This window comes from Brachyistius frenatus, unplaced genomic scaffold, assembly GCF_029030835.1.
Source record: "Brachyistius frenatus isolate BFR_SWC_R1_liver_20210118 unplaced genomic scaffold, ASM2903083v1 Contig_43, whole genome shotgun sequence".
NCBI lineage: Eukaryota > Metazoa > Chordata > Actinopteri > Embiotocidae > Brachyistius > Brachyistius frenatus.
In genome coordinates, this window is record NW_027210642.1 from 1,700,326 (window position 1) to 1,711,061 (window position 10,736).

The window sequence follows — 10,736 nt, forward strand, 5'->3', positions numbered from 1 at the left end:
TTTTTTTTTTTTTTAATTTTTTTTTTAGTCGTTTTCGTGACGGCACGAAACGCAGGAGCTCATTTATTTAATCAGGGACAGGTGACGTGTCTTTCAAAACCAAAGCTGCTTTCGGGACATTTCAAAGAGAGACACAAAGGGATGGGCAGACTTCATCCTTTCAAAATAAAACTCCAGTTAGAACTCGCGTTGACATCGAAAGCTATTTGAAAAGATACGAGACATATTCAGTTGAATCATTATTAATCATTATAAAAAAAAAAATGTATGAAATGGTAGGAGTTTTGCTGTGTGACTTCAATTTTAACAGATTTTAGCACACACACACACACACTCTCTTCTGCTTAAGGAAAAACAAGAACACAAAAAGCTTTAGAATAAATTGTTATTATTATCAGCAATAACATACTGTAGTCCAATCGTTTCCTACAGTATATGCCAACTGAGAATTGTCAATAACATAGAGATTATAGCCTACACAGAATACATTCCAACTTGACATACAGATATATTATTATGCTTTTGAAACGATATGAAACCATCTATACAGTAGTTAATGGAGAGGAGGTGAGTAAAATATACATCTACAAAAAATATATTATTTAATCCCATTTGATATTGAGACAGGTTAAATTGTTCAGGACTCAAGTGACAGTAAAAGGTCTAGTTTATGATCAACAACACTGAGCATCTGTCCTTTAGTTATACTATGAAAACTAAAGGTAAAACAGTAGTTTTCTCTATTTTAGGATAAATTCAAGGAGTGTTAGTTTAAAAAAAAAAAAACACTATTGCACTCAAGATGCTGGACCTTCAGGTCTCGACAGTGTGCATTTTTTTTTTTGAGTTAAAAAACAACTCAGTCAGTCAGAGCTGGTATGTACATGAGGTCCCGCTAGAGTCAGAGTAAGTTTCAACAACTTCTCACTTCTAACCCGGGTTAGAACAGAGAAGCGGTGATACACCTCCCTGGACTCTTTAGTGGTTTCAGCATCCTTCAGAGTCTGCAGTCACTTTATAATATATACATACAGTATACAGTATATACAAAGATTGATTAGTTGTGAGGCTGAGCCCATTGTTGGGCAAAAAGCAGCAACAGCCCCAGGGAAATGACAAATCAAATCACTTCCTTGTTATGTAATTAAATGCCAGACCGACATCTCAAGCCTCCATGCTTCTTATCCCCCAGAGCCCCATGATAAAAGTCAACATTTTTTAAGGCAAAAAAATAAACGTACTTGAGGAATTAAAAATATCCAAAGACACAAAATAGACATTTGAAGACTTCTGACTTTTTCTTTGTTTCGGGCTTATCATATATCTTATTATACATCTGTATGTGTAATTGCTGACTGACATGAACATGTATTTGCATATTCAGAATATATTAATACACATCCTCACCCTACGCACACATTTATAGTATACCTGATGATCATACAGCAGACTACTCCACCCTGGTTAAACAACGGGCCGCTGTAAAGACTACTGTTATTAGCCAGTATCATGTGTGGAGGGTGTCAGAACACTTACAAAAGGGTTGGTTTTACTGTACACGAGTTTATATTAATTGAGCTTGTCGGTGTTATGTTGACACTCGGTTGATGATGCCTACAGCACAGCTTGGGCTCTTTCTTTAGTCTTCTCCTCTTCTTTTCTCTTCATAGCCTGGATCACAGCGATCTCTTTGGCCTCCTTCTTCTGGTTCCTCGCTTCAAATAGCAGCCTAAATATAACAACAAATAGTGTAAATGGTACACAGGGAGCACTCAGATGAATCTTGTGTATTATTTCTGACAGAATTTCTTAAAAAATACTGAGAAGGATAGAGGACATTTTATGAATTTGTATTTATTTGTTTTTTTTTTACCTGTTTTTGATTATCCTTTGTACGATGCCATACGTAGTGAGGGTGTTCCCACTGTCGACAGTACGCAGGATTCCTTTCCTCCTGGGCTCCTGGGTGGCATGAAACAATTGTGAAACAAACCACCACTGCAGACTCACAAACAGATCTGTATAATGTGACAGTGATTGCATTCTTACAGCATAAGGGTCAGATCCATCTTTGTCTGGGTATATTTCTGTCTTTCCATGGCAAACAAGATCCACCTGTGGACACAAAGTCATGTGTAAGTCAGTTTATTAATCTCTGATTGTTACCTAGTAGTGAGAGATAGCTGTATTTATTGTAGTTACCTTGAAATGGTCCAGCAAATCTTTGGTGACAGCAAAGGGTGCACCGATCACCACTTCAGACACATACTGTAAAAAAAAAAAAAAGCACATAAAAATCAATCATGGATATTAATACACCACAATAATACAGGCAATGTACTGTGTTGATTGATAAATTAAGAAGAAGTACACACTCGACAAGCAAGGACGCTGAGTGTTCTCTCGTGGACATTCATGATGGGGTAGTTTTTCCCTTTGTAACGGTTCACCTCCTGAAAACATGGACAGATAATACCAACGCTTAACTCAACAAGAAAGCAGTAAATGTGTCACACAGATAATAGAAGCACAAAAACACTCACCTGATCAAAGTGCAACCCCACTATAATGTATGGCTTTTCTGCAAGCTTATGTACTGCTTCCAGGAAGTCCACATGACCGATGTCTGACAAGACAGTCAAGGATGGCAGTGCATTTTATATACAGCGTAGCATTTTGTAGCAACATTTCACAGAATAGTAATAATACAGACCATTCTGACTGTGACCCTGCGGCTATTATATAGACACTGCTCCCTTTACAAAACTGAGCATGCTTTTTGATTCAAACCGTTACAAGTTTTCGGGGTTTTTTGTGAGGTTATAAAAGGATACGGAAAAGGTCAAAGGCTCCTGCAACATAGATGATAGTGTCTCCGGGTTGAGGCTCCTGGCCTGAGGCGAACTGGATGATCTTCTGAGAAGTCTGCAGGAACTGAGACACCCCTGTCCAGGGACTGTGGCCCTTCTGACCATGGGACCCCCGCAATCAAGAAACAGACAACATGAGTACAAAGTGATGGAGCAGCAATAAGACAGATGTAATTCAGTATAGATCTCCCATATGAGACCAGGATGAATCTTTCTGCTGCATCACTGCCTCCCAGTGATGGAAGTAGTAACGTCACCTTTGGTCAATAGCTCACTCAAAGCTGGCCCATAAATCCAGAATGCATTTATTCAACCCTCGCCAAAGTCGCAGCATTACTCTTCTTAATCTTACATGTTGAAATGTGAAGAAACCCTCCGCTGCTTTCACGCTACTTAGTGCCGCAGCATGTTGGCTCCGAGCTACTGTCCCTATTCAGGAACAGAAGTGGCATTGAGTGTTTACTGGCAAAGTCTACCACTTGATTAGAAAGTGGGTTCACAATATAAAAAAAAAAAAAGGCCTTCATTTAATAAAGGCTGACATCTGGCCCATCAGTGACTTTTGCTACTCGAATGACAAAACAGTTCATGAAGAGGAAGCAAAAGAGCCCAGATTTGGCAGCAAGCTGAGCAAATTCAGCTGGAAACCGATTTGGTACTTACCTTTCCAAAGTTGTCTGTGTGCTGCTGATAGTCTGAACTGTCCTACAAAGAAGAGAGGAGAAAATTGCAGGCTTGCACTCTGAACTGAGGGCTTACAGAGAGAACCAGGCGATACTCACAATGTTGCTGTGGTGTGTTTTGGTCATCAGCAGCATCCTGCCAACCAGGTCTGTGGTGGAAACTCCCTGGGTTCTCTTACACTCTCTGTAACAACATGAGCCACTTTGTAACTTAACACACACACACACACACACACACACACACACACACACACACACACACACACACACACACACACACACACACACACACACACACACACACACACACACACACACACACACACACACACAACATCCCACCCTGACTGTCAGCATTATCTTCTGCATATTTCAAAAGGAGAGCTCACCTGTACCGGCCTGACTTCTTCACCTCTTCATATGTGTCTTTCCCATCTACAGTTAGTGTTATATCATCTGAAACGACAGCACACATGACATGCTTCCTCTCCAAAATCAGTCATATCGAATTATTTATGACTATTAATCCATTAATCCACAGACTCATTTGTAATTTCATCTAAATTTACAATTGAGTGTGTGGAGATGCCTCGACTATCATCTACAGGATTTCTGGGAATTTTTGTTGATGAGAATTTGAGTTGGAGAGAACATATTGACTGGGTTAGCAGACAAATAAATACATCTATTGGTATAATAAACTACATATTAGACTCCTTAATATATATTATTGTCTGTCTTTCATATTGTAATACAGTTTGGACAAGTACTTTTCCTACTATTCTCAACAAAATCTTGATCCCCCAGAAATCTTTTGTTAGGATTGCAACCCGATCAGAGTCACACCTTTCATCTCTCCCTCTATTTCCAAAACTCCAGATTCTTACTAATTACGATATAAATATTTTTCAAATGTGTTTATATTTATAAAATACACTCGTAAGAAGCAAATATTCCTTAAAAGTTCAAGACTTTATGCTACTTTAAAGTAAATTCACAGGTCCATTCTTCCGTTTTAGATCTTCCCTCCCCTTAATTTCCCACCTGCGAATGTCAATTTTCAATGACAAACTATGGAATGACTTTTCCCATCTGGCAAAAGGCTGTTCCTCTATAAAAATTCTTTACAAAACATTTTACTGCTGGTTTGTAACTGTAACATACAAATCACAGGCTCATACGCACATTTTCTGCTTTTATATTGATATTATTGTTTATACATTTTGTTTTTATTTGTTTTCTTTTTTTTTTTATGTAGTCATATTATTTCTGTATGCAGACTTTGCGTTTTCTATAACCTTGTGAGCTTTTAACATGATCTATCTATATATAGGCCCAGTTGTTGTTGTTTTTTTGCCTCCCCATGCACTGTACAGTATTCGTTATCTTTGTCAATTTTGTGTTTTCAAATATGTGCAAAAATAAAACAAAACAAATTTGTTTGTCTAAAAAAGGAGAAGAGGTGTCGATAGACTGTACCTCCGTGCACACAGAAGTCACAGTTGTACTTGTCCAGGGTCTCGAGGGTGGTGACGTAAGGAGCTCCTTCCACGATCTCGTCCACCCACTTTATGGCGCGCACCATCTTGTATCTTTCATCCTGAGTGAAGACCGGCGGACCCTTGTGCTTTGCAATCTCACCTTGAAAGCAAAAGAAGAAAAACAAAACACGAAGATGACACTGCTGCCACCGAAGGATAGCGTAGACGGAGATTAACAGAACAGACAAGACAGGAAGCCTTTACATAACAGTCTGATAAGCAGCCTTTGAGTGAGTGAACGCAGCATTGCCTCTGTCACCGAGGCGTCCTCTTATTATCACCTCAGTGGAGGGAAAGGTTGCTGATATCTGTGCCGGCCCTGACGGCGAAGTCACTCCGTGTTATCGCAGATTGTCCCAGTGGGCCACAGGAGGGTGAGGGACAGCTGCGTCGCCCCACGACTGTCACAACAACCCTTCCCAAGTGTGCAGTGGACGCAGCTGGTGCCTGACTGGTAATGACGGGACTGAGGAAACTATAAAAACCCTGCAGGTGCTGTAACTCCCCACACTCAGCAGGTAAAGGTAGGATGATGCATGGTAAAGAGTGATACAGGGGAGGTAGGGCAGAAAAAGTGGGGAATAGATGGCTTCTGTTGAAAATGCATGTGTGGAGGAGATGTCTGCACCGTAAGGGTCGTGGTTTTGATGCTTACTGTCTTTGTGTACTCCAACGATGAGGTAATCGCCCATGGCCTTGGCCTGCCGCAGCTGGTTGGAGTGGCCATAATGCACCATGTCGTAGCTGTGAAGGAAAAAAACACAAGAAGAGAGAATATGAGGTACAGCAGCTGTGGCGATTGTTTTAAAAACGTACAAGATAAAGGATCACGTGAATTGCATCCCTTCTTCAAGTACAGTAATGCGGCAGCCGCTCACCAAACAGCTTCTCTCCATCATACCATTTGTGGCCATTGCAACATAGTCAGAACATTTGGTGAGTGAACTATGGTATATTGAATAACAGCTGTGTGACGTGTCTTCAGTTTGAAGCTTACACTGTTCTCACACTTAGGAATGGCACCCGGAGTGTTTGTCTGACCTTTGGTCAAAGTCAATTATTGAAAAGCTATCACCTCCCCATAAGGAGGAGATCAAAAGATTTGTTACCATTGGTTAAAACATGCACTCCTTTCATATTTATAGTGTTCTGTTAATATCAAACCGTCAATACAACCCACACACACATTATGTGATCAGTCTCAACATAAAAAAAAAAAAAAGGTCAGTGGTACAGAGTGTTTTCCTCTCCCCTCCTCTCTCCTCCCAGGCTATGATACCATCTGTAGATAATTAGATTAGCACAGATTTGAGACTTGAGATTGTAACACAGTAATCTAGCATGGTAATAGAGAACAGATGGGCTTTACCCCTCACTCGCTATCACTTCTGCCAACAGCTGACATCAGTCTGATATTCTTTTTTTTTTTTTCCTTTCTGATCCACTTTGAACATGATATTGGCAAAACGAGAAGGAACTGCACAGCAGGTATCACCGAATAATGCACTGAGTTTAATAGGAAGTGATCACAGATAGGCTGTCACAATTACTACATAATCACCTCATCCCAATTATTTGAGCTGACTGCAGTCATTTTGAATAATTGTTGCAATTTTTTCCATTCCTCCGTAAAAACTAAGAGAAATGTCTTAGTTTTACCGGTGTTCTTTAAGATCATATTTCATTGCACCCTCTTCTTCCGTCATGGTTTAATGGCACATGAGTGGAAAATTAGTGTCACCGTACTACAATGTTTATTTTGACTACAGATACCTATCATTGTCAGGCATTTGTTCATATTTGTGCATATTTCAGTAGTAGGCTTTGTACATAAGGGTTGATATTTATGTCATGGCTCAACCTGTGCAATTTTTGTTTACAAAGCCAAACAGTCAAACAGATATCAAATCTTTATATGTATATATGTTCCCATGTTCAAAGCTGGCTCTTCTTCATAAAGTGTATGTGTATTATTAAACTATGATAAGTGTTATACTATAATATTGGCCAAAAAAAACATTACCAAAAAAAAACAACCAACCACATTAATTTCACGTGTGCAAAAACTCGTGATATTATGTGACCACGTGACACATGATTGTGCACATGTGAAACACGTATTTTGCACAATGGGAAACGTGGTTTTGGAACATTTTCGTGGTCCCTATGCAGATTCCCATGTTAAAAAATGTTCACATATTTGACCCGTTTTATCATTTGTTGCAACGTGTGGTGAACATCTGTCATACATGTGATCACGTGGAAAACATGGGAAACTCATGTGTTTTTTTTCTGTAAAGGAATGAACAGTTAAAAGACAGATTGCAATTACGTTGTGTAACAATTCGTCATCAACTAAACTTGCACATCTTCATCTGGTGACAGCCGCTACTATAACTGTCATCAATTCTGTGTCACAATAAAACACTAAATTGGCATCCGAGTCCTCTAATAGATTTATCGCTGCAAGTTTACACTCTGAGGAGTAAGCTGTGGAACAGCACTATGAATAGTATCTTGTGGGAATCAATACAAACACAGCACTACCACATGACTCGCATACAGGGCAACAACAGTAACAGAATCCCTTTCTGTTTTCAGCCCTGCGGCTATGCTAATGAAAGACAGCACCTCACTGCAGTGTCACTAAACACAGCCGGGCTGCAAACGACCTCAGACGCATTTCAGCATTCAAATAAAACACATAAAGAACAAACTGCAAGTACCATTTACCAGTCAGATCACAACTCACTATCACCAAGTGCACTAGAGTAAGAGGGAGGCTGGTTGTCAAGGAAGCTCATCACAAAGAAGTTGTGTGTCTGTGTGTGACTTGTGCTGTTAATCTGTTGAAATGGGATCCACGTGTGCAGGTTTTCAGGCGACAGATCGGGCCAAGAAGAACGTAACAAGGAGGAGCGTCTGGGGGTGAATGAGATGAGATGAAAACTCTGCGACCCGGACAGAGTTACATAAAACCGGGAGACTGCTGGAACTTCGGGTGTTATACTAGCTAGATGCCCAACATGTGACCGTATTCCCGTTGTTGTTGTTGTTGTTTTTTAGCAGGGATGGATCAGGAGCGCACCACCGTGAGACGATGAAATATTAATTAGAGTAGCCTGTTAGCAGACACCCAAACAGCATCTGAGCTTCTCGAGCAAAAACGGACAGACATCAGTGCACATAGCGATAGATCTTAATGGACATGTGAAGGAAACACCAGGAAAGACCAAAAAAAAAATTGAAGGCAACAAGGAGCCCAAAACGTATAATCTTTTCATTTTGGTGAGGTTTGAATTGAATGCCATAATGTGTGAGAGATCATATTAAATCTAAAACACCTGGGAAAACAGTGTTAAACATATTTTTTTTTTTTCACTGATAAGTCGGTGGTTAACTTTCAGGACACCAGTCAGCCTGAAGTGAATGAACAACACACCGATACTTCACCGAGGCTTTCAAGAGCGGGTTCATAGTCTGTGTGTACATGCAAGTGCCTCAGCTGATAGCAGAAGTGGACTTTAACACTCCTCCTTGATGATGCTTCCCTGAGAAGCAATCTTTAACCCCTGACACCACATGTGAGGGTGACAAACAAGAACAGAAAGCCGCGCCCGCGCCCCCCCCCGTGCACGGGGAAGAAGGGGCGGGGTCACAAATGTCTCAACAATTGAACTCTTTCTTTGGAATTTTCCTCTGCTGACAAAGCGGGGTGTCAGTAAGAGCGCGGCGATGCCGAGTAGGGCTCCGGGGAACAATGTGCTCAGTGACGGTCACGGCCGCGCCAGCTACAGTGGCCTTAGCAGGTGTGGGCCGGAGGGGTTAGAGGGGTTAATGAGATGAGCTCTGTTGACATTGGCTCTCTTTGCATGCTCACCCCACCGGTTAATATTCCGGCATCCCAAATATTCTGCAACATGCCATCAAACCACAGATAGGCCAGCCTCACATAAATGGCAGGAATTTTTAATAGAGAAAGCCACCGTAATCCTGCCCGTTCATACACAGAAATTCAAAACATCTCGCTGCAGCGTGGCGCCACCAGGGCTTGGTCATCCTCCCAGTGGAGATTATCAATTAATCTGATGATCTTTTTTTTTTTTTTTTTTTTTTCAATTAATTGGTTTAATTGTTGCATCTTTAAAAAAGTTAAATACCTGCTGGAACTGCAAACAGCTGAAACAAGTGAACTAAAAAAAATAAAATGTCTCAAACTGAATAATCAATTTCCTATTAATTGACTAATCTTTCAGTCCACCCAAATTCAGGAGATATCTGCTGCAGAAGAAACTGCCGTCAGCTCAATACAATAAGGGTGAACAAAGTTATGCTTTTGATGAGCTTCAGACTTCAGTGTCAACAGATATTATTTTCTACCTTCACTGGAAAACACTCTGCTCACACAGAGGTCTGCGTGACATGAAATGAGGGGATGTTGTTGGGTTTTTCAAATGCCACGAATACCACTAACACAATTCCATTTGGGTCCATTGTTTTTTGGGGTGGAGGCAAAAGTCTGAGCCCAGGAGATGCCGAATAGAACCAAAACTTTCTGCATGGTTAAACGTACAGAAAACCTTTAACTCCACCTGAACCGGCCCATGAAACCTGTTCAGTGTGTTACATGAAGAGTGACAACAATTTACTGTGACTATCATGGCTCATAAAATAAACATGGTGAATACTGCTGCCGCCGCTCCTTCTGCTACTGTTGGGTGTCCAGCTAAGTGTTTTCCTTGGATATTGATGCGTCCCTCCTCCTCCCCCTCCTAAAATAACTTTGCTGGAATCTGTTTTTGATCAGCTCAACCCACTTCAGTCATTTTTATTGCAGCTAATTGGACCTGTCAAGCAGATATACTGAACAACACTGTCATTAAAACCTGTTTTACTGTAAATGTTTCATGAACTTGACATATTGATTTACTTATCTATATAATAAAGTATCAAAACTTGGCATGCCTGTATCAAGACACACAAAATATCGCAATAGTGTGATGGATTCCAGCAGCAAAGATCAAAATCTACTCTGATGTAATTATGTAACAGTGTGTCTACTGAGATGGACATTTAAAAACCCCACAACGGTATAAAGTAAACAGGCGATAGTAGAATATACAGTATGACAGAATATAGGCTTAAAGTTGAGCGTTTGCTGATGCCACTGGAGAATGAAGCAGCAGCTCTGTGAGAGTCCTGTAACCTGCACCAGGCCTGTTCCCTGAGGCAGGTGAAAGGTTCACGCATTCATAAACGTGCTCGATTCAAACGACGAAGACAGTGTTGCGGTATCTTCATCACAAAATCCACCAGGCGGGAAGTTACTCACCAGCCATCGCACCACACCCGGATTCTTCGCCTCCTCTTTTCGGGACTGCAAGCTGCAGCACCGGGGGTCGTCCCTGCGTCTTTCCCGGCTGTTGTGTTCACTTGGTGATGGTGATGCCCGTTCTTGATCATCGCAGAGCTGCCGAATGATCTCTATTCATGTGCAAATTACAGATACAGATTCGACTCTCTTCCGACAGAGGTGCTTGCCGGGCCGTGTCAGTTGTGTGCCCCGTCTCGGTGCAGGACAGCCGGTTTCAGTGTCAGCGGCGGCAGCAGCAGCTGCGGCGGAGGCGGCAGCAGCAGCAGTA

General features: G+C 41.2%; 1 protein-coding gene across 2 annotated transcripts; it reads right to left on the reverse strand.

The window, feature by feature from the left end:
* Window positions 1-371: 371 nt before the first annotated feature.
* On the reverse strand, window positions 372-10,736 carry LOC138623372 (ethanolamine-phosphate cytidylyltransferase-like). 2 transcript variants are annotated; one of them, XM_069702853.1, is made up of 13 exons: window positions 10,427-10,736; window positions 5,750-5,838; window positions 5,033-5,194; window positions 3,943-4,009; window positions 3,653-3,737; window positions 3,534-3,575; window positions 2,835-2,967; window positions 2,544-2,626; window positions 2,376-2,453; window positions 2,203-2,268; window positions 2,050-2,115; window positions 1,874-1,962; window positions 372-1,729 (listed from the first exon to the last, which is right to left on the reverse strand). In XM_069702853.1, the coding sequence occupies exons 1-13, from the start codon at window positions 10,555-10,557 to the stop codon at window positions 1,615-1,617; spliced, it is 1,206 nt and encodes a 401-aa protein (XP_069558954.1). In that variant the 5' UTR covers window positions 10,558-10,736; the 3' UTR covers window positions 372-1,614. The 2 variants fall into 2 exon arrangements, with proteins under 2 accessions (XP_069558954.1, XP_069558953.1); XM_069702852.1 differs by having other exon boundaries at window positions 2,835-2,981; window positions 3,533-3,575.